This window comes from Lissotriton vulgaris, chromosome 3_1, assembly GCF_964263255.1.
Source record: "Lissotriton vulgaris chromosome 3_1, aLisVul1.2, whole genome shotgun sequence".
NCBI classification, from domain to species: Eukaryota; Metazoa; Chordata; class Amphibia; order Caudata; family Salamandridae; genus Lissotriton; species Lissotriton vulgaris.
The window spans coordinates 1,609,324,820-1,609,349,569 of record NC_141689.1 but is presented as its reverse complement, the minus strand read 5'-3'; the positions used below and the strand labels follow the sequence as shown (position 1 = coordinate 1,609,349,569).

The window sequence follows — 24,750 nt, the reverse complement described above, 5'->3', positions numbered from 1 at the left end:
AGTCTAACCAGGCAACTACTTTGTTGAGCCATTGGACCCTTCCATGGGATCCACCCTGCATAAAAGCACTAGTGTGGCTAGAGACAAATAGGCATGGTCTACACCGGACTCAGGATCTTCGGAAATATGACTCTGCAAACTTCTCTCTGCTACATGGCATTGACTGGCTCGATCGAAAATAGTGACATATCAAATATAAAACGAAAACGTGCCACCAAATGAATAAAACAAACTTCCAATAAGTAGGTACGCAACCTAAGGTGTGGTTAATATGTTTTCCTGTGCATTTGCAGAGCACAGCTCGTCAGGTCTGGAGCAAGCGTGCACCCTCATTAGCAGTGGTAGTCAGAAATGAGGATTTACTGGTGAAAGATCACACAGGACCAAACAGGGATATGGAATATGCAAATACGCTCAAATAATTCCAATAAATATGTTTATGTTTGCTGTGTCCAAGTCTCCAAAAGTTGTGGTAGTCGCTACTATATCTGGGCTGTGCTGATTACGTACAACACCATGCAAGAAATAAAACAGGCAACACTGCATTATATGCAGGTCAATTTTTTAATGTAAAAATATAAAGTTGTAACTTTTTTCTTGCAAGCCCATCATGGTTAGTTTCAGTTTTAAGATACAGTTTGAGGACACTTATGGATCGTGGTCTCGTGTTTTCCTTTAAGTTATAAGTAAAATCCTCATGTTACAACCTTGATGTGACAGTGACTGTGCATACCCTCGACAGTCTCACACCATTCACTATTTCTGTAATCTGTACTCACCTAAACTATCTGAAACTAATCTACAAAATAATCAAGGCCTTTGGAATTTTACTGCAGATGCGCCCAATTTATGTTGGAGCACTGACATAAGCTATGCAGCAAGAAATGGTCAATTATGTGACGTAATCCATGACAGTATTTATTCATATTTTGACACTTCAGCACTTACTGATTCTGTCTGAGCAAGGTTCAACATAATTAGTACTATTTTTACACCTGAGTACAGAAAGCAGCAACTGAAATGATAACCTTCACAAAGGATCTGTCACTCTGCGGGATCATGTTTTGGCGTTTTTAATAACTTTTGAACCATTTGAGCTAGAAACTGTTTTTTTAAAAGAAATTAACTAAAATTGCAGTAGATGTTTGAGCATGTGCAAATGGGAAAAAACACAATTATGCAGAAAACACCACAGACACAGAATCAATAATTCCAGTGGCCCTGCCTATATGTACCAAAGATGTTTTTCAAAGTGGTCAATTGAGCTCAGATCAGGCTTAGCTGTCAGCGAAGACCAAGTGTTGATCACTGCTGAGTGGCATAATCAGCTGGAAGTACTGTAATAAGGCCATGTCATATGGCTACAGTACCACCATTCACCTTTTACTGGGATCCAACGTCTCCGCCCACGCACACCTATCGGCTTGGCTTGGCTCTGAGCCAAACATTGAGATGGCACCCGGAGCAGCACCCAATCTGATCAGCCATGTAGGAGCACAGTAGGGCATCACTCTTTTTAAGAGCAGCTTCCAGATATCAAACCACAGCACACTTTGGATCTATGCTTCTTTTCGTGCATACGTATTTGCACCAAGAAAACAACTGCAGGTTCTGTGTAAGCAACGTTCAATGTGTCAGCAGTAAGATCTATTGTAAAAAAAACAGGCTTTTGGAAAAACACATCTTGGACAAGGCCTGACCACCTGTATGGCATGATTTACAATAAAGTCAAAATGAAAGGGACTGGTTATATTTCACTCAGAATGTACATGGCCTAGATAAGTCTATGAGGGGGATGAATTTAGGTCCTTCCCACCTCATTGGCCATCTGCAGAGTTATTAATCAAGGCAGACTGCTTCTTGGCATTATCATTTTCTCCTAGAGGATTTCCAGCCTGGTAAAAGGGAATAATTCAAGCATTTGAATCTATGAAACATCCAAGGTTGGAAAAGTAATGCTTAGAAGGCAGTGTGGGGGCAGCAAACTGATCCATCAACACCATACACTAGTCCTGACTCTAGGAGAAGGGAAAATTTCCTGAACAATTTTTTGCTCTGATTGTTCTGTGGTGTACTGTGGTCATGCAGAGTATTATCAACACACTACAATTAATCCAAGTCAAGAGGCCGTTCATACGGCGCTGTGTCATTCAATGTCAGTGAGACAGAGGAAAGAGTACACTACAATATACAAAAACACTCTAGCATTCAAATCCTATTGCACACTTAAACATGCCAATCATTTTGATTGCCTGCTGTCTCAATTTCAAGGATATTGCAAATGCTACTTACCAGTATGCATCTGTTCTTGGCATGTAGGGCTGCTGACATTCATATCTGTGCATAGATCGCCGCCTAGTGTTGGGTCCGGATGATTGCACATTGTTGTCCTGGAAGAGTCTTCGAAGTATCACGAGATAGGTGGCTCCTCCCCTGGACTACAGTGCGCATGGGCATCGCCTCCATCCCCAGATTGTTTTTAGCCATTGGCAGAGATGGAGTAAAGTATGTGAGTGATGACCAGGCTATGAGCATATATATATGAATGAACACTGCAGCTGCTACAGGCGCCGGGGAGGAGGGTGGGCGATATGAATGTCAGCAGCCCTACATGCCAAGAACAGATGCATACTGGTAAGTAGCATTTGCAGTTCGAGGCATGTGGGCTGCTGAATTCATATCTGTGCATAGAATACATAGCAGTCCCTCCATTATCGGCGGCCGCCCATGCCAGCTGCAGCAGTCTGAAAAAGTGTCTTGAGAACAGCCTGACCAACAGCTGCCTGCTGTTTGGAGTGCATGTCTACACAGTAGTGTTTAGTGAAAGTATGTGTGGTAGACCATGTGGCTGCTCTACAGATATCTTCTAAGGGAATGTTACCTAGGAAAGCCATAGAGGCCCCCAACTTCCTGGTGGAGTGGGCCCTTGGTGGGATAGTGAGAGTGCGCTTAGCTTTAGCGTAGCAGATTTGAATGCATTTCACGATCCACCTAGCGATCCCCGCTTTGGAGATAGCGTTTCCCTTGTGGTGTGTGGCAAAAGCAACGAAAAGCTGCTTGGTTTTGCGAAAATCTTTTGTCCTGTCTACATAGTACATCAAGGCTCTCTTAACGTCAAGGGTGTGGAGCATCCGCTCCGCCAGCGTCTCTGGGTTCTGGAAAAACACCGGCAACTCAATTGTCTGGTTTAAATGGAATTGAGATACAACCTTGGGTAAGAATTTAGGGTTAGTGCGGAGTACAACCCTGTTAGCAGGTACCTGGAAGAAAGGTTCTTGGATGGTGAGCGCCTGCAACTCGCTAACCCTCTGTAGCGATGTTATTGCTACTAAGAACGCAACCTTCCAAGTTAGAAACTGAAGCTCACAAGAGTGCAGTGGCTCGAAGGGAGGACCCATCAGTCTTGTAAGAACCACATTGAGGTTCCATTCTGGAGCTGGTGGGGTCCTTGGCGGAATTACTCTCTTGAGTCCTTCCAAAAAAGCCTTGATAGCAGGGACCTTAAAGAGCGACAGGTGTTGCCTATTCTGGAGGTATGCTGCCATAGCAGACAGGTGAATGCGGATGGAAGAGTACGCCAAATTGCATTGATACAGGTGGAACAGGTAACAAATGATGTTTTGAATGGAAGCATCCAGCGGGTCAATATTGTGATTAACACAGTACACAGTACAAACCTCTTCCATTTAGCCGCATAACAAGCTCTAGTAGTGGGCTTCCTTGCCTCCCGAATGATGTCCATGCAATCGGGAGGAAGATTGAGGTAGCCAAACTCTAGGACTTCAGGAGCCAGATCGCCAGGTTGAGCTGTTGCGGGTCTGGGTGCTGAATGTCGCCATGGCTCTGCGTCAGAAGGCTGGGAGTGAGATGAAGCCTTTGATGCGGTGCCACGGAGAGTTCCAGAAACGTGGTGTACCATGGTTGGCGGGCCCACGTTGGAGCAACCAGGATGAGAGTCATCGAGTGCTGCCTGAGCTTGCGTGCCACCAGCGGTATCAGCGGTGCTGGGGGAAAAGCGTACGCAAATCTGCCTGACCAGTTCATCCACATCGCATTGCCCTGTGATTGCGGGTGTGGGAACCTGGCGGCGAAGCTTTGGCATTTTGCGTTCTCCTTTGTGGCGAACAGGTCTATCTCTGGATGACCCCACCTTTGGAAGTACGGTTGGAGTACTGATGGATGTATCTCCCACTCGTGCATTTGATGGCTGTGCCTGCTGAGCAGATCCGCCATCTGATTGTCCTTGCCCGGGAGATGCTCTGCCATGAGGAAGATGTTCCTCTGAATGGCCCACTTCCACATGCTCTGAGCCAGATGAGACAGCTGTGGAGAGTGTGTGCCTCCCTGCTTCTGAATGTAGTACATGGCCGTCATGTTGTCCGTCCGGATCAACACGACTTTGTTGCACAGATGTACTTTGAACGCCCTTAAGGCCATGAAGACTGCCATCAGTTCCAACACATTGATGTGCATCTTCCTTTGCTGTAGTGTCCATAGTCCCTGCACTGTGTACTGGAGTACATGCGCTCCCCATCCCTGGAGAGAGGCGTCCGTCGTCAGGATAATCTGTGGCACAGGCTCTTGGAATGGTCGGCCCTTGCAAAGGTTTTGTGGATTCCACCAATGCAGAGAGTTGTATGCCCGACCGCTCACCAACACTAGGTCTGTCAGTTGCCCATGAGCCTGAGTCCACTGACGTGCTAGGCACTCCTGAAGCGGACGCATATGTAGTCTCGCGTGCGGGACAATGGAGATGCAGGAGGCCATCATGCCTATCAACTGCATGAACACCTTCGCCGGAAGCGAGTGCTGGGGTCTGAATCGTTGGATCAGCGCCTGGATACTGGCGATTCTCACTGAATTTGGCTGCGCAGTGGCTGCCAGAGTGTTGATTGTCGCGCCCAGATACTGTCGCACGTGGGCGGGCTGGAGATGGGACTTTGGGTAGTTCAGAGAGAATCCCAGATCGTGCAGGAGATGAATGGTGCGTGACACATGGTCGACGCACTGTTGTTCTGTCTTTGCTTGAATGAGCCAGTCGTCCAGGTAGGGGTAGACGTGGACGTTCTGGCGACGGAGATGCGCCGCCACAGTCGCTAGGCACTTTGTAAATACCCTTGGCGCCGTGGTGACCCCGAACGGCAGAACCCTGAACTGGTAATGCTGGTCTTGAATCGTGAATCTGAGATACTTCCTGTGGGAAGGATGCAGGGGGATATGAAAATATGCATCTTTCAGATCCAGCGTAGCCAGGAAGTCCCCCTGCTGAAGCAGAAGGAGTACTTGCTGCAACGTGAGCATATGGAAGTGCTCCGAGAGAATGTACCAGTTGAGGGGCCTGAGGTCCAGGATGGGCCTGAGGGATCCGTCCTTTTTGGGGATTAGAAAATACAGGGAGTAAACCCCTGTTCCCCCTTCCCTGCAATGGAACGAGCTCTATTGCCCCTTTTTGCAGCATGACTAGAACTTCCTGCTGCAACAAGGTCAAGTGCCCGCCGGACATAGGACGGCTCCTTGGGGGTATGTTTGGTGGAATGGAAGTAAGTTCCAGACAGTAACCGTACTGGATAAGAGACTTGACCCACCTGTCCGTGGTGATGGATCTCCACGCGGGCAGGAACTGCTGGAGTCTCCCCCCGACCGGTGTTGTATGGTCGGGGGGCAGTGACAAGACGTCACTGCTTGTTGGCGGTGGTGGACCTGGAGCTGTTGTTTCCACGTCCCCTGCCCTTGACGTTATTGCCTCTGTAGCCACCTCTACCCTTGTTGTTGTACGAGGTCTGGGTGTTACTTTTGTAATACTGTGTGGACTGCGATGCCTGACCCCTTGAGGTGCCTCTGGAATTGGAGCGGCGAAAGGAACCACTCCGAAACTGCTGAGACTGGAGGGCCCCCATAGACTTGGCAGTGTCTGTATCTTTTTTCATTTTTTCCAGCGTTGCATCCACCTCCGGGCCAAACAGGTGGTCAGGATTAACTGTTTGGTTCAGTATTGTCGTTTGAATATCGGGCTTGAACCCTGAAATTCTAAGCCAAGCATGCCGTCTAAGCAACACACTGGTGTTGATTGCCCTGGAGGCTGTATCGGCCACATCCAGCGCACATTTTATGGATGCGTTTGTGATGAGCTTTCCTTCCTGAATCAGCATTTCTCCTGCCTCCTTGTACTGGTCAGGCAAGTGTTGCAGTAGTGATTCTAAGGTGTCATAATGAGCCCTATCATAGCGTGCAAGTAGGGCCTGTGTGTTTGAGATTCTCCAAATATTAGCTGCCTGTGCAGCAATTCGTTTCCCTGAGGCCTCGAAGATTTTGGACTCTTTGTCTGGGGGAGGAGCGTCACCAGTGGTCTGCGAGTTCGCCCTCTTCCGAGCGTTGGATACAACCAACGAGTCCAGTGGCAAGTGTCCCTTGATGTATGTAGGATCCGAGGGCGCTGCCTTATATTTTTTGTCAATGCGAGGGTTGACGACACGCGCCCGGGTGGGCTCCTTGAAGACCTCCGTTGCGTGTTTAAGCACCCCCTTAAGCATTGGCAGTGTTTTGACCGACTTTTCAGCCACTGAGAAAGTGTCAAATAAAAAGTCTACATCCACAGGGTCCGAGTGCAGCTCGACATCGTGGTTAGCCGCAGCTCTCTCGATCAGAGCGTTGAAGGCCGCTGAGTCCTCCGTCGGTGACGTTTTGGCCGCAAAAAGTTGCGTGTCCTGGCCCGACTGCGGGTCCTCCGTGTCGCCTCCGGCCGACCAAGGTTCGTGCTCCTCCTCCGGATCCGAGTACGCCGGATAGTTGTACTCGGCATCTTCCTCGTCAGCATCGCCTGCGGCGGAATGCGGCGGCGAGTGTCCTAGGGCTTGTGGAGACATAGGTTCTATCGGGGCCGAAGTTTCCGCAGAGTCCCTCTTATTTTTGAGAGGGATCCGAAAATGTTCCAACACCGGCTCAGTGGTGATTTTTCTCTTGAGGAGAGACAGTTTCCCAGTATTGGCGTCGATGATGACCTCTCGACGCTCCTCCTCAGCAAGCGGCTGGAGCCGAAGCTTCGACACCACTAAGGCTGCTTTCGGTGTCAATACCTCCTTCGCGGGCCCGCTATGTTTCGGCGCGAAAGCCTTCGGCGTCGACTTTGGCGGCAGGGCAAAACGGATAGGCGTTTGCGCCTTCGCAGGCTTCGGCGTGTGCTTAGGCGCTACAGTGTCCTGATAAGGAACCACATTGTCCTTCCGTATCCGCTGCAGGGATTCCGCTACCTTCTTTGTTAAGGCAGGAGAGGGCTTGACCGGCTCGAGCGATCTCCCCGAGTCGGATCGATGGCAGGCACCTTCTTCGGGGCCGACCCCTCACGCGCCTTGTCCCCAAGGGCCGGCGCCGGCCGAGCCCGGGTCACGTCGTCGCCCTGACGCTTCTTCGGAGCCGTCTTCGGGTCCTCGACCCCCTTCGGCGCCGACGCAGCCGCGTCGGTCGACTTCGCCTTCGGCGCCGACCCCGAGGGCTTCGGGTCGGCCATCTTGGCGTGGCTCTTCAAGTCGGCCATCTTGAATTTTCTGGAAGTTGACGCCTCCAGAACCTTCTGCCCCAGCGCAACTTTCACTTTCGGTTTCGAAACCGAGGGAGCGTGACCAGATGGCTTCACTTTCGTTTTCTTCAACGGGAGTGGCGCCTCAGAAATGTCCGTGACCGGGCCCGGAGGCGGGGACGTTGGACTTATAACGAGGTCTTGGGTAAGGCCCGAAGGCGATCCCTCGACCTGGGCCGTATGAAGGGGATTGACCCCTGAGTCTGGTTGGGGATGCTCCTCCTCCGAGCTATCCCCTACGGTGGCAATAGCCCGATCGTCGTCCCCTACCTCGTCGGCGACTTCGCCAAAGTCCTCATCACCCGCGTCGTAGGCATCCCCTTCTGACGCGGGACTAGATTCCGAACCTTGTACGTCGTCTTCGTCTCCAACAGATTCTTCGAATATGTCGTCTGGTGGGGGCGCCGCGGTAGCCGAGAACTTGGCCTGGAGCCTAGCGGCCCGACGAATCTTGAGAGTTTTCTTGCACCGGAATTTCGAACATGCCATGCAGCTGTCTTCGTCATGGTCCGGTGACAAGCATTTATTGCACATGGGGTGCACGTCGAGGTGTGGATACTTGGAGTTACACACCGGGCACTTCTTGAACGGAGTCCGCTCCATAGCAGAAGTGTAGTGTAGGCCCGTCCGCGCCGAGAGCACGCGGAAGGGTAGCAAGAGTTCGGAGCTGAGAGTCAGATAAGAAACCCGAACGCAACTATACCGATGCTCAGCCTAAAGACCTTTTGGTCTCGAGTAGAAAGTTGAACAACTATCGGTTCCGACAGAGGGAACCGAAACACATCCGAACCCAATGGCGGAAAAAAACAATCTGGGGATGGAGGCGATGCCTATGCGCACTGTAGTCCAGGGGAGGAGCCACCTATCTCGTGATACTTCGAAGACTCTTCCAGGACAACAATGTGCAATCATCCGGACCCAACACTAGGCGGCGATCTATGCACAGATATGAATTCAGCAGCCCACATGCCTCGAACATATTCATTATACGTAATCTGACTGCCCCTGCATCTCTTTGCAAGTAGCCATTCAGCTCAAATAGATATGGTGGTTCTTGCCCTTAAATTCTATTGGTGCTGTTCTATTAATGAATATACACCTCATTAATATATTAATTCACTCACTCATATACATGCTCTGCTCTCTGCATCACAACATCACAATTGTTACCCATCACTATGGTTATCGCCACCGGGAGCCCTCTGGAAATCTTTGAAAACCTAAAAGATTATTTGTTTGGACATTTTATCTCTATCGTACTACCCAACCCCAGGGAACCTCACATCATAAAAACAAAAATAATTATTTAGTATTATTTGATAGCCTGCGTGGCAACCTTTCTGCAGTTAATCGACATTCACAATCCATTTCTGATATAACAGACCCTGCCGCATAAGCACTCTTATAAAAACTGTGGAAAACACAGAAACGGTGCACCGTGCTCCCAATCCAGCTTCAAACACTCTTCCCTTGCTGAGGCCACTTGCAGCATATGACAACGAGGCATCCACTATCAGCAGGAAAGCTCTTTGCACCCAACAGGTGGCACACAAATAAACGCTTGTCAGTAAAACCTTTATCAGCTCCCGATAAAGATGCAGCAGGTGACCCAAACCTAACCTCAGTTCTCTGCAAAGCTAAATACATGGAAACAAAAGCCTGACTCAGCAGGACCAGCCTGAGCTCACCGGTCAAAGGCTGAGAAAAATACTTTAATGGTGATTTCAAAAATACCAAATGGGACAAACTTACCTTCACCTGCCTTGATCCTACAACCAAGAAAGCTCCTCTATATCTTTAAAAGCTAGGAAATATCTGAAGCTCCCAAACACCTTTACCAAAGGAGATTTCCTCTGTTTCTGTTTGCTCTCCCCTCTTATGCGGTTAGACAGCTTTAGGATTTAAGCAGCATGCACTCGCTATAGGTATTGTATGTGTTAAACTGATGTGCAAAAACATACTTTTTTGGTGCAATCAACGCCGAAGAAAGGGGTTTTCTGCAATGAGATAGGCGCACAAGTGGCTTCATAAGAAGAAGGCACAAAAATATGTGAGGATGATTTGGTTTGGAAAAATAATTTGTTGTGGCCTGTGGCCTTTGACATTCAGAGCCTGCAGTCATAGGTTAAAGACGTCCTCCAAATTTGAAACGCAGAAACTGGTATATTAAAGCTTTAAAGCCAAGGGCAAGTGATGAGGCCCCTGCCTAATGAGGCCCCCTCTAATGAGTAAGGTCTTCAGAAGGTCCTGGAAGATTGTTCAGTTTTGAATCTTTCTTTGGCCAGAAAGAAATGAGGCATAGTATTGCGAAAATGGCAGGCATCTAAAAAAATCAATCGTTTTGCCAATTTGATGTAATGATCCACAAGCATAAAGGCCTTACGGAGAAACTGCACCTCCAGAATGCATTTCACCTGTCTTACATTTATGGTGGTAAAGTAACTTCCCACACACTGACAATTTATATCACTGCAGTCTACAAATTATTTGTTCTTCTCTTGTGGTAGCTTGTCTGCGGGAACCTTTCTTAAAATATTACAACAGGGTTGTTGTAAAGCCACTGTAAGATACCGGAACTTGTAAAGGTGTATTTGCCATCATTAAAGAGAATGAAAACACAGAATACCTGTTATTAGATCAAAAGAATGAGTTTGAGGAGGTGAAATAGTGAGATGGTGTTGGTTAGTAAAATATTGAGACCGGGTTCATGAGTTAGCAATTGAGTGCATTTATGTCTGTGCTGGACAGGAAGACAGAGAAAGGGGGAGATAGTGAAAGGCTGAGCAAATTCTCCTTCCAACAGAGGGAGAGATAGGTCTGGGCTCATTATGTACACAAACAATTGTTCAACCTTTGAGAAAAATACATCCGCTAGACCACAAAGCCCCTAATGCATATATAGGCAGGTGCCTAATCTCCTTACTTTCTGTAAGATTACATACATAGCATGCCCAGTTGCGCCTAGCCCACATCAGCCTTTTAGGACTGTGGTCAGTTCTGCCCAAAAAACAGAACACAGAATGGGTTGCCTTAAGCATGTTGTGTAATATCAACAAATAACGCATGTCCAAACTTAAATTTACTGATATAACTTTAGCTTTTGATAAACTTAATCATAGTATTACACTGAATCTTTTATTCCAAGCAGTTGCATGCATGTCTTCGCTCTGACAGCTTCATGTTAATAGTATACCTCTAGGACCAGCTCTATGTTATTCTCACCCTGTCACAAGCGCAGTCGCTCAGGTTTCCAACAATGGGGCATCTTCAGCTACCTGAATATTCCTCCAGTAGACCCTATCTTTTCTAAAAAGGTTGAATGTCTTTACAACTGTATACCAATCAAGGATCTCGTAGCAGAGAGTCTTGGAGTGTCTTAAACTGAAATAAGCCTTGCAAACTTGAACACCTTCACAATTTTGCTTTGTCTGTGGACACAATTTCAAGCACAAAGGGCATAGGAATAATCTTTACTATTTTTGAGAGAAGTTGATTTTCTTTAATTTGCAGTCATAAGAATATTGACATTGATGTCTATCATAAAAGCCGAAAATACCTAATAAATAAATCATCACTAACATAATGCCCACAAAGAAAAACTAAATTGTTCAGGGATTAAGTATCTCACAAATACAGTCTCTATTGTCATCACGAAACATATCCAAGCGTACAGAAAACCGATGGTCTTGTACGGAGATAATGAACACTCCTCTCTGCATTACATGGCTGAGGCGAATGAATACATTGCTGTAAATTGGCTGTGGTACCACCATTAGCAAAAACACCTACAGGCCCACACAAGGCATGGTCCTTTCCACACAAAACTTACCGGTGTGAACATCCCTGAACTTTCGCAGCGTCCTCAAGAGCTTGTGGACATCATTGATGCTAGAGTCCTTCTGGCTGTAGAGCATCAGCCGCTGTGTATCTGAGAACATTCGAGAGACGCTGAAAAGAGGGATACAAAGATGAGATCTCTAAACATTTGATTGGCGCCTAAGTGGCCTTCGCTGGGCCTTCGAGTATCACAAAATCTACACTCCCTTGGAAGACAAACCATCATCATTTAAGAAAAAAATCTCACTACATGTTGCTGCTACACATAGTGTTGCTTCATGGCCCCATATAAGTAACCCTGAGATTAAGGGGTTCAATATCTGCAGCGAAATACAATTTAATCACTTGTCTTTTTGGCATTTTAAAATTGGCCCTCACCCTAGAATGACACCAATAGGGAAGTGACAAAGATGTAGTGCATCCAAGAACATACGAGGCAGATTGTGACCCACGTTGTATAGAAGGCAGGGAGAACGAACATGCTCAGAAGGTTTCTTGACTATGTCTGTGCGATATTCTCATACAGAGCTATCAGTGCAGAGGAAGATAGTTTTATATTGTATTTGCCACTCTCCCTCAAACCTTTCGCTTTGACATGCTCTGATGTGGGGATTCTGTAAGCGTGGCCTAGAAGTGTGACAAAGTGATGTGACAAAGTGCTGTGGAACACTCTGCAGCCATGTGCTATGGTTGAGCACGGGCACTCAATGAGGTGGAACACTGCTGATCTCCCCACACAGATCATCAGAGGGACGTCTCAAGCAGTCATGGATACAGTACTGCACAAGTAGGGGCTCACACTGAATAACATTATCTATTTATTCAGACTCCTAGTTTTAATAACAAAAAAATGGAGCTTGATACTGGCCCGGCCTGATTGAAGTGTAAATGAGCTAGAATTTGGTTCACCTACTTTAAAAGCTGTTTTGTTTCCATTTCGTGTTTACAAATTATGCACTCCACGCTTTACAGGGGTTTTAATATCTTGTAAGAGGGTGCCTTTTGGTCACTTTATTGTCCCTCTTAGACTTGTTAGCTGTCAGCCACAGGTACCCCCCCTTCTCCCCCCACTATATCACAAGTCAAAAATACTGCATCCATTACATCGAACTGTCAACTGCACAGAAAGGTAAGTAAAGTAGAAGTATATGAGGGCTTAAGACTGTGAAATATATACAACCATCCCACTTTCAAACTTTTCACCATCTTTCCTGGGAATCTCTGCAGGGGACAGCTACATTTCTCTTATTAAAAAAAATAATAATATAAAGGAAGAAAGGACACAAGATATCTACGAATAATATAAAGATATCTTGTGTCCTTTCTTACTCTATATTATATATTCCGCTCACAATGTTTTGCTATGTTTTTTTTAAGTAATGTATATCGTACCTATGTTTTTATTTACTTCAATAAAGCTCTTTAAACTAAAAAAAAAAGATAATTTGTGTTCCTAATGACAGAAATAAAAGGTGGTGGTGCGAGTGCCTCTCCTACTCACATGGATTTATTAAAGTTTCCAACGACTCCTGGCGACTCCCCTGGAGTCGGGTAGCGAAAACAAGGGTTGTTGGCGTTGCAGACGATCCCTTGTATCCACGGTAGGGTGCCCGCAGATGGCAGGGCCTTGTTTGGGAAATGACCTGGGAAGGGGGAATAAAGAAAACAACCTTTATTAGCACCTTTATGAGGCCTTTCCACAGAATCTTTTATTGTTTTCAAGAAGAACATAGTGCTAGGAGTCTTGGCAAAGGCCTTGACAAGCTGCAATGCTGAGTTTTGGTCTGTAAGATGTCTTTCCAGGAAGGAAGTTCTTTCATAAACACTGAATAATATAAGAATCCAACTTTCTTGTTACAAAAGATATTTTGTAGACTTTGGAGTTGACCAAACACCAGCTACTGCATGACGATCACGCTGTTTTGTGAGAACAGATTCAAATGTTCTGTTTTCAGTCGTTAAGCATTTATTTAGACTGGGGGCGATTTATGATCTTAATCTAGCACATGACGAGACGTCATTTAAAAGGAGTGATACAAAGAACCATGCATTGTTTTTGGCAACAACCTTATAGCATCCATGAAGAAACGTCTCCATCATGCCCTTCTCTCCGGCGCCTTGCCGACATGGTCAGATGTGCTTAAAAATGCCTCCGTTGCCTCTATCCTGAGAGAAACAAGCATTAGACGCAAGGGAAGAGATGGGGAAGCCACGTTTCACGCCCTTTATCCATACCACCCTTCTAAGTGGTACTTTCAGCAAGAGTTTTCCCAAATAGGGTGCTGATGTACAGCATTACTGGGCTCCTGTTGCTTGCCTCATATACAGAGGCGGCTCACCCGCTAAGGCGGAGGAGCGTTGCCGCACTGCTTTGCGGCAGTGAAATAAAGGAAACATAAAATGATAATAACTCAAGGATATCATCATTTTATGTTTTTCTGCTGCAGCAGGTTTGCGGGTGGGACGGCTCCGATGAAAGAGGAGTGGGGGTTGCACACTCCAAGTGCGCATGAATGTCTGGCCCTTTCAGGCCGGCCAAACCGTCATGAGCATTTTGCATTACAGCATGCGTGGAGAACATGACCAGGCTCTCATTCCCTGGCTGAGCACCAAACCACAGAGCCCAGACCAATCACAGCGCTGCATTGCAGCGGTGTGTTTGGCTCAGGTGAGCCTGGGTGCTTCCTGTTCCCGCCCCAGGGAAGAGATGGTGGAGGAGAGACGCGGCAACCAGGTACGTTTTTTTTTCTTTTTTACCACAATGCACCTAGCTACTTCACCCCCCTCCTCAGGTCAAGCTTTATAGCTGATGGTCAATACAACAACACTTCAGTTGCTTTTTTTAACCATGTATCTTCATCTAAAAACACATCTTGCGTTTGAACCCTTATTTTACTATTACATTTCACGGAATTGCATCTGTTTCTTTGTCTGCTATTAAGTTGTTTATTTTGTTGAATTATCCCCCAAAAGAGGAACACATATAACCTGAGTAATGGTGTCGCAACTGCACACAGTGCCCTTCAGTGATTTGTCAACTCTTCTGGTCTGTAAACATCCATGTAGCAATAAATGGTGCTCCCTCCAAGGACAGGTGTGTCAGACGGCTGACATCTGTCGGAGGGCCAGCCGGTTCCCCGAACAGGTGCTGATGCAGTGCACCAGGCAGTTCTGCGCAACACTACCACCTGGCCGTGACAGGTGAACTGAATCACGTGCCAGTTATGGGGCAGACGATGTGGAAAGACAGGTTTGCATCCTAGATTACTCACCTGGGGACTGATTGTGTTGTTTAGTTGGTTGAGTTTGACACAGATTGTTGGTTCAGTTGTGGGGCTTGCTTTCTGTGCTCCCTGGCACAACTTGCAGCACTCGCTTGTTTTCTGATACTGCATCCACCTGTCTGAGCGGATGTCCAGAGAAGAGGGTTTTGAACAGCTGGATCTGTCTGCTTGGGGCAAAGAGCCACATGTGTGTAGAACTAATGACATGATCTTTCTCTATATAGCTTGTTTGCTCAACAGTACGTGCCCAAGCACTGTGGTTGGAAGTTTTAAGGCGCTACTGCTGAAATGTGTGCTACGTTCTAGTCATAAATGTGACTTCTGGCTACGCCCATTTATCCTTAAGATATTCATAAAATAGAGCTCGCCTTTGTCTGGAAGAGAGTGACCTACACTAACATTTTAATTAAGGGCAGAAAGTAGCATCCCTTTGTTAGTTACAGCAAAAGCAGTGCGAAAGCACTGATCACTTCTATGAGGAACATTGATGAGTCCTGCTTGATAGACAAGTGAATTACTCACACATCCAGGCCCAGCTGCGTTGAACAAGTTTGTTCTAACACAAAAATGGCTGATCACAAACTAGAAGCCCTACCAAAGTGCCAACCAAGGAAAAGAGGAACTGCATCGAAAGAAAAAACATTACCAATACAAGATACTGCATCCCAGTCATGAATTTTGGGATTATAAAATGTCTGCCATTGGCTTGCATTAGTGGAACTTGTCCAATTCCAGCGTCCATTTGTGTTGCAATGCAAAAAGGGAGCCCAGTGGCGGCTAAATTACTTTTAGATCCAGTGGCTGTATTTGTACAGAAATATTTACAGTACATCCTGTCCTGGGATCAAATCTCACTGCCACGCTGCACATTTGGTGGAGGGGTTATAAGTATTGTGCAATGATTGAATTACAAAGTCAACGCCGTTTCTGATTTGCTTTTTTCATGATGCAATAACTTGGTAATCAGGGATTGATTTGCTGATCGTGGGGCACAGCCCCATTTGCCTACACTTCAGGTGCAGAATGAGTGTATAATCCTGTGCAGGAGAGAGAATATTCCTTAAGTGGATCTGCATCAGGTTGAAAAGCAGCGCAAAACCTTTCGTATAGGGTAATCAGACTCACGGATGTCTTACAGGAGTCCAAAACCGGTCAAAGGCGAAAAAAGAAGCAACGTAACATCCAGAACATGTAGAAGGTAACACACATTGGTTCTCAGTTTCAACTGCACCGTAAGAACAGAAACCCAGTGATACAGCCACCATTGGATGCTGTGCCGTATTCTGTCTCTTCACCACATCCTTCAGAGGGGGTGTGAGTGGCTGGTGCCCATGGTCTGTGGATCCTGTAAGTGTGGGTGCTGCTTGCTATGGTCAATTGTTATCATTATTTCCTCAAAAAACTGTAGATGGTAGTTGGCATGACATTTCTATGAAGGGCGATTCTTTGTCCAGACAGGGCACCAATCTCAGGCTGTAACTTTGAAGAGCAATTTTCACAACTATAGAGAATTTATACCCAGTCTATGAATGGGCTTCTCTGCACTATTAAATGAGCAATGTCTGACATGGCCTGAAGAGCCCAAGAAACTTTTCACATGTTACTAAACAGACACAATGGCACAGACACTATCTTTCATCATACACCCAATACATATAAAGTTAACACAGACATGCTAGGTGCCAAGTAAATCATGATGGGTGTGTTTATCGACATGGGCTGTCTTGAACATTTTCCCAGAAGCAGATTCCACTGTTCGAAGGGCATCTGGTGTAAGTGAGGGTAGGCAGCTTGAGTCAAGTTGAACATGGAGGGGTGGAACACTGCTCCTGTGCACCGGCAGCAGCATCAAGTAAAGCTCCATAGTCACCTAAAGTTCTGACGACAACCCTGAAAAGGCACAAACCAGTCGTCTGCCCATCGCCAAGTGGCCCATGTGTGTCCCAGAGACTTACATTCATGCTGCTCGTATGGTGGATACGAGAGTCGTACGGAGATCAAAATGAAGAAGATGAAGAGAGGCCAAGCCACTTCAATCAGCAACTGGAACTGAGGAGGAAAAGAGATCAGAGGCTCAGCATTTTATCATTCATGTACTAAACCGTCAAGTGTGAGGACAATCATACCAAATGCAACATACCGGGATGAAATCTTAATCAGAAGGTTGCACCATTCAATAAACACCAACAGATCCCTATATGATGCAATGTTCTGGTCAAAGCCCTGTGAGCGCAGCGGCCTGGTCGTCAAAGGGTTACTGCAAAGAGCAGGAATGCTCTCTGAGGGGACTCTGCGTGGGCCTCGTTTCTGAGAAGAGGGGGATATCTAGCAATTGTGCTGCCTAATGCAGAAGGCCTGGCAGCTCTCGTTTCCTCTTTCATGCGGCTGCTGCCTCGTCCCCTAGGAGCCGGGTAGGTCTGACTGAATGTGTTTCCAATGAGTCCCGGCCGAGCTGCACGCTTTGCTAGCACGACTGACCCCGCCATTTTTGTTACTTCCTGTATGTGAAACCTTTCTGCTTTACTTCTTACACACAACCCACATCCATGAAAATGGCGGTAAGATCCCAGCGCCACTCTCTTCCCTTCCTTCGCGCTCTACTGTTTAATATTACATGAGTGCGTCATGAGGCTCTGAGAGAGGAGCTGGTCCTACACTGGGGTGGGGCTGAGGGGGCCTGCTTGAACAGTGACGTGTTTAGCGCATCTTTCTGGTAGCCTTCGCTCTGCGGTGGCCTCTGAAGGTCTGAGGATGATAATGGTGCGGCATGAAGAATGCATGCGCCATTGCGCCCTATAATGGTTCAACTCTACTCCAAGTGCCAGAATCTGAACCGTCATGTACAATTGAGCACAACATGTAAAAAATACTCACTTCCAATGTATGTAATTGCAAACGAAGCCTTGTTGAAATTCTCATCACCGTCCCTGTCACACATTTCAAGTAATAGCATGCCATCTACCAACCTGCTGTGTGGATGTATGACGTTACAACGCATGCTTTACCAACGCGGTTTTTACAACGCATGCCTTTACAACGCATAGTGCTTTGGGGCGCTGGATAGTGAATAGTTTAATTTACTATTCCAACTCCAGTCCCCGTGGATAGTAGGGAAGGTGTTGGATAGTAAATTAAACCTATTCCCTATCCTAGAGCGCCCCCCCAGCGCAATGCGTTATAATGGTTTGCGTTGTAAAAGTTACGTCGTAAAGGCACTGCGTGGTAAAAGTTGCGTTGTAAAGGATGTTTCCCTGCTGTGTAGCCTGGACTAACATATACCAGTAATGTATCCGGATGAAACTTATTTTATAGCATTCTATATTTTTACTGCTTACAATATAAAATTGATTTTCTGTCGCACTCACTGACATCCTGCCCCCCTTCCCTCTTTAGTGGGCTGGTCATAAGTGCTCTTCTTTGTTCTGAGGCAGGGATGGGTGTCTCTGATAAACTGTTGGGGTGATCGGATTTCTCAAAAACTCATTATTCACAAGGAGAGCTGAAGGTCTCATTAAAATAATTCTAAAATGCAGAAGACCAACGTTTTGCTATGAGACCCTCATTGCCACTGAGGAATGCAGCTTTGTACACCAGGGCTGGCGAGACTTAATCCAAATAATGTTGCTTTCTTCTACCACCTTGCAGATCCTGTTCCTTGATCTCTTGTCTTACTGGTACGGTTGATCCCTGAGTTCTCCCTTTGTCTTTCTCTTCCTCCTTTCTCCCTTTTCTGTGTTACTCTTTCTTGCCCTGAGTCAAAGTCTGATAATGGAAAATAAGTCCATGTCCCCAAAAGTGACTGTCGGTGCCGATCACATGCAACCACCTCAACCCCTGAGCTGCCCATTGTCACTCATCTTTCCGTCCCTTAACTTGTTTGCTGCTTCATGTTTGAATCCTTACATTTTTAGGAATGTTCCTTTTTAGGTCTGGCATTAGACAAGACCATTTGATTTTACTACAATTGGATATATAATATAATTACACGCAGGGTTTTTAAACCAGTCTTCTTCATACATGTAACTGTTGTTGTGTCATTCTCCTTTTTCTTCTGCCCCCCCTACAGAATACAGCAAGGAGCAGTCGCTCCGCCCAATTTCAGCCACTGGCTAACTTCACTGTGAGTGACAGCATTCTGCTCTTTTACAAGGAGCTCATCCTCACATAAATTAGTTCTCTTAAGCGTCAGGGACTACTATGGCAATGTATGATTTTTGAGATCCAAAAATATATATTTTTTGGCTCATTTTTTTATAATTTGCTGAGTGCCCAGCAGCTTTTTCAAAAATGACGATTTGTAAAGACCATAACAAAACAAAACAACATTGACATAGCCAGAAGGCTAGCCCCCAAAGCCTGATCAATAGGCTTTGCCAATGCTTCTTTAATACAAAGTGCCCAAAACCAAGTGCTCCACTGTGAATGTAATTTGACTGAATTTTCGCTTTGTGGATTGGGAAAAGGGATGTTTTCTCATAGTGAGATAGAGGATGCAGGAATGTGCCACCTTCCGAGGTGATTCATAGCCAATGTCCTACAAATATTCTGCACATTTATGGGTTCATCTGTGTATGTTCAAACATATTTGCAAACCTGCATGCAGGAACACCGCCACGTCACTGTGTTTAGACCTCAGGCACTAGGGGCCCATTGTTCAAATATTTTTATTCAGATACCACGCTCTTTGAGTTACTTGTGCCCCTGGAGAGGCTGTCTAGGCAAGAAAGTGAATCAGTGTGTGTTGGAGAGTGGGAGGGTTGATGAGTGAGTGAGTGAGTGCAAGAGGTTTTTGGATAGAGCTAATTATATGAATTGAATTGCAAATTATATAATGCTAAAAACTGAACTAATGAACTATAACATTTATAGGCTTTAGCTACCTCAAAGTTGACAGGAAGATCCTCAAAAATGTGGTTAATTCTTGTTGAATTGTGATATAGGTATTTGTGCATACGGTGTCTTCTAGAACACCAAAAAAAAGAGGGCGAGACAGCTAGTGTGTTCACAAAGCACCAGTCTCATATGCAAATGTGCATTAGTTACTTCAGCATGGACTTATTTTCGGAGCTGGGCTGTGGTTGTTGTTGTTGTTCTCATGTTGCAGCCACAGAACTTTCACACTCCCAAGGGCCACATCCAAGCTTTGCTAAATTGGAGATGGGCATACACTGAAAGCTATTGCTGCGCCCTTTAATGCTTGTGTATCGAATTAAAGTCGTTTTAATCTGAGAAGCATGGCATACCTTAATCCAAGCACTGAGACACACAAGGCGATAAAGCCCTGGCTGCGCAGCAACCCAGACTGGAAGTCATTGGAACATTGTACATATGGCCAAACCCAGAGCTACTCCACCAAAGCGCTATCTGCAGCCACTGTCTTCAGTAGGAAGATAGAACCAGTTGTTTCAGTAAATTTGAGGGTGTCTCCCAAAGGACAGGCAATCTCCATCGAGAAGCACACCTGGATGCAGCTATGTCTGTTTTTGTAGCAAGCTAAATTGGCAATGTGTAAAAATGTTAATGGCCCTCTACATGGCATCATCAAGCAAGGATGCGTTTATTGACATGCAGTAGGTTAATAAAGACCTTGAGTTTACAAAAGGGACTTCTTCTGTGAGGGCGGCTTGATCCATGGATTACCGCCAGCGACAATAACCGTTGCGTCACCGGCTCTCAAGTCGAGCTTTGACCTGCTGGCTCGAGCAAGGCAATTTCCCAGGCCTGTACCATGAGGTGGCCCAAGTGACTAGCCCACTGGCTTCGACATGGCGGTTGAACTAGGATGCTTTTGTGCATGTGTGTTTGTGAGTTGCAAGTGTTATTGTGCGTGCATGTGTGTGAATGCCTGCATGTATGCATGCATGTGCGCGCACATATGTGTGCATGCTTGCATGTGCGTGTACGTGTGTGTGTGCTGTCCTCTGGCGCGCTAAAAGGAATAGAGCAGTGACAACCAAAGTGTTAATGACATCAGCAAGCTACTTATGAAACTGCAGTAACAGGAAGCAGCAATGCCGGGGCTGTTCTTAACATAATAAACCTAATAGAAAGAGTGTTTTTCCAGTGGAAATGGGCCTTGTAGCCTCATGCTGCCATTACAAGCTGGAGGGAAAACACATGCAGAGTGTCACAGGCCCGTTCAAGGCACTGGTATCCGTACCACCACCCCCCAGGAAGGCCTGCCCCCGGCCTTCAAATGTCTTTTTCCGGAAGATGGCTGCCTGAGTGAGCTGTTTGGACGCCATAACCAAATTCTCCAGAGGGAACCTGTCATTTTGTGTTTTCCTAATAGAAAGAGGCTGCAAGGAACTCAGGAGATACATGGCACAATAACGAGAACAGGCGGTGGGGGAGGGGTCTGGTTATTGAAGATAAACAGCAAAATGAACGAAGGAGAGGCAGGAAGCGGCACATAGCTGGTCAATATGCCAGAACAATGTCTTCACGTGCAATCTGCAAACTCACTTTAGTGTCTTTTTTGGGTAGAAAGGTGTAGACATGGTTCTGCTTGTTCAATTAATTCCCGCGCAGGAACAGCTATGAAATCTTCTGCAGTGGATCTGAAATGTACAGAGGTGTCTGTCCACATTTTCTGTCTCCCTTTCTCTTCCTCCAGAAATTAGGTGTCTGTGGTTATCGCTATCCTTTCCCAGACAGCCCATTGACGTGGTAAGAGGGAGAGGGCACTGGTGCAACGGGAGCACACTGCCACTGAAGCAAAAAATACACAGTTTGCTCATGAGTGTGCAGTTTTAGGGTGAAACATGAGCCTCTTCGGTTCACAGCTGAGAACCAGTGACTCTGAAGGCAACATGGATTCTTCATAGACAAGTGGTGTGAAACATAGAGAAAGGACTCGAATTCACAGCTGGTGACGTAGAAAGTCGAGAAAAGCACAAAGCATGGTCTGCTTGCTATGGAAACAAACTCTACTGGACAGAGCGCAGCAAGACCCTGTGGTTCAGTGTTCACTGATCTGAGGTTTGTTCCTCCAGCTTCTAGATTTCTCCATGGTATAAGGTTTAAGATGTCCAAGTTTTACTAGAGAAGTGATCGAGTGGCCTGAGGTCTCTGGGGTGAAGCGTTGGCTCCTCCCTTGCTTCTGCACTACTCATTGGCCCCTCTTACAAATCTGTTTTAATAAGGGTGTCCAACTTAAAATTATATTCCATTCACAAAAAAAGACCTCAGCTTGTTCCCCTGATATTGTTAAGTAACAGAAAGGGCCAGAAAAGAAACTAAACACAGCCATGGCAACATGTTCAAACGGGGGTCTACACTAAAGCCAAATTCTATGGCTATAAACAAACAGACTGTCTTATAATCAGTCAGGAAAACAGGTACCTATAGAGCCTATATTTGGGGTTACAAAACATATGCATAAACCAAAAACACAGATGATTGTTGGTGAGACCCAATTAGAAAGAATAGTGGATTCCCATCAAAAGTCATGTATTGATCAATAATTTCATTTGGTCTCTGATCATTGAGACTATTTCCATAAGCAATCAACTGGTATTCTATGGGTCAGGTCCACAATCGCTGTGTTGACCATGAGAAACGTAGCGTATATGGTAATCGGTGCAGTGCAACAAAAAATGTGGTGAAGTAAAATAGAGTGCAGGGACTAGAGGAGAATACATTTTTAATTGGGTTATAGTCTCTACCTCTAGTTAAAAACAAGAACAGTGCAAAGTGGCAGTATCAAACAAATAAGTAACTGCCGTAGGGGCCAACATGTTTCAGCCAGAGGGCAAAGAGAACCCAAGGCTTTCTTCAGGGACTTTGTTCTATAATATATTGCTACTGCGTAAAGTGATACTAATATTACTACAGAAAAAGTGAATAAATCATATAAAGGATAAAATGAACATATCAAAAAGTGTTCATTCCACTTCGTGTCAGACGATGTGTCTCACATCCAGTATGACCGGGGATCAGACCTCACCTCTCCTGGACCAAGCTCAGGAAATGGAGGCCCCGCTCTGTCCGTCGTTGCCTCTGGCAAGAACCCGAGTCAAGGCGGTTGTGGGCCTGACCCTTAGAATATCAGTTGATTGGGTTTGGAAACAGTCTCAATGATCAGAGACACACCATCCCTTATTCATGGATGACCAAATGAGATTATTGATCAATACATGACTTTTGATGGGAATCCACTATTCTTTCTAATTGGGTCTCACCAACAATCATCTGTGTTTATGGTTTTTACATATCGTTTGTAACCCCAAATATAGGCTCTATAGGTACCTGTTTTCCTGACTGATTATAAGACAGTCTGTTTGTTCATAGCCATAGAATTTGGCTTTAGTGTAGACCCCCGGTTTTTTCAAAGGTATTGTTAATAGTTGTTAGGGGATGTAAACCTGGGTAGGTCTTAAAATATCCCTTAGACCCTTTCTCTCTCTGTGGTGTTTTTGAACATGTTCAAACCAGCCTGACACTGCAGGAGGCTGTGACTAAAATGGGGCCATGGATGCCTTCATGGGCTGCCTTCCCACTCTAAAATCAGCCCCCAGCCTGCAGCCCGCCAAGAACCATCAGACTGGTGGAACGGCCAGCCCATCCCTCGATACAGCCTGCAAATATGAGAAAACGAGCAAGTCTCAAAAGCAGCACCTTTTCTGGAGTGCGAAGACCTCTCCGGCCTCAATTGTGTTCCTCACACCCTGGAGCACCACTGGAGATTCTGGACCACCACCAGGTCCCGTCTAACCTGCCAGGAGTGGAGCCTCTGGTTTGGGTTCATTTGTTTGCCTAAGTACATGCCGTTCTATTTAAGCTGCTCTTACGGCTCACAGGGACCTTTGGACAGGAGGACCCTCATCGCTATAAATGCATTTCTGAACTATGGAGATTCCAAGGAGCCGAGCCCATGTTTCAGGGCCAAGGATGAGAGTTTTCACTACCGGTACAAACTGGGAGCAATTCCCACGGAGGATCACTGTTCTGTAATACCTTACTCTTGAAAGCTACTGGATAAGCGGCGAGAGTTATTGTGTTGGTACAGGCCCGACACCAAACCCACCACTCCCAGCTCACCAACACCCCCTAGGACATGAGCGAACTGGTGAGTCAATGAGTGAGTGAACGCACAAGCGAGTAACTGAGTGCATTCATTACACACTTAAAAGGAGTAATTTCCTCTAGGTCCAGAGTGTGTGTGGACCTTCCAGGCATGAGAACAGGTTTAATGCCGTGTCGAAGAAAATGGAGGCCCAGTTCCAGCTGTCGCTAACATTTCTCTGCACCAGAGTCACAGGGCACCTCATTTGCTAGATCTGATGAGCTTAGTGGGACTGACCAGCGAGCCAGCACAGGGTGCCTTGGCGAGCTGTAAATATCCTGTCAGACCGCGGAAGAGCGAACTACAGAGGACTTGCTGGTCGTTTGAGCGACTCGGACTGAGTCCAAGCTTCTACAGCTGGTCACAGTCAGTCTGAGGGATACAGATACACTGTGAGTCCTTCTCCCTGCTTAAGCGACAAGAGCACTGAATGCTTGGGAAGCCTCTGCGGAAATGTAGTAACAACCACACAGTAGAAGGGGAAGATTTGTAAAGGGATCAAGTGACTGCCCAGAGATTACTTAACAGCAGTGCTCTAAATGGACAGACCCCTCGCTTCTTGGATGTGAAAAGGAGAGTCCATGCATTTGGAAGGATGTTATGCCTTTAATGGGAGAGTAGCTGCACTTCTCATTACCAGCTCAGCTCGACAGCATGGGAAGCCTGCAGCTTCGCGCTTCCATTTTCTGGAAAAAATATGTTCAGTGGTACCCTAATGGCAACAACAATCACTGGGAAGGTGTTTTCAATAGCATAGCGCGAGGCTCGTGCCTGTGAGGCCTTCCGAAGTCAGTTTAAGCGTGCACACGTTGTTTCCATAACGTTATTCTTAACAAATATGTCTACATAATTCAATTGGCATGCGTTCATTTCATAGCAGTTAATGCAATGTGAATCTATCCCCTCTTTATCCACCCCTCTTTATTCACTGGTGCATCAGACTTTCTCGCCTAAATTGCATTTAAGAGAATGCCTCTTTCTATTCAATA

At 46.1% G+C, this 24,750-nt stretch overlaps 1 protein-coding gene across 1 annotated transcript in view; it reads right to left on the bottom strand.

Moving 5' to 3' along the window:
• The window catches only part of ABCA1 (ATP binding cassette subfamily A member 1), a 184,463-nt gene that overhangs the window by 122,232 nt on the left and 37,481 nt on the right, over positions 1-24,750 (bottom strand). Inside the window, exons 3-5 of the mRNA XM_086962091.1 lie at positions 16,650-16,743; positions 12,912-13,053; positions 11,403-11,521 (exon numbers count right to left, since the gene is read on the bottom strand). Coding sequence (XP_086818217.1) covers positions 11,403-11,521; positions 12,912-13,053; positions 16,650-16,743 — 355 coding nt within the window. The remainder of the gene's footprint in view (positions 1-11,402; positions 11,522-12,911; positions 13,054-16,649; positions 16,744-24,750) is intronic.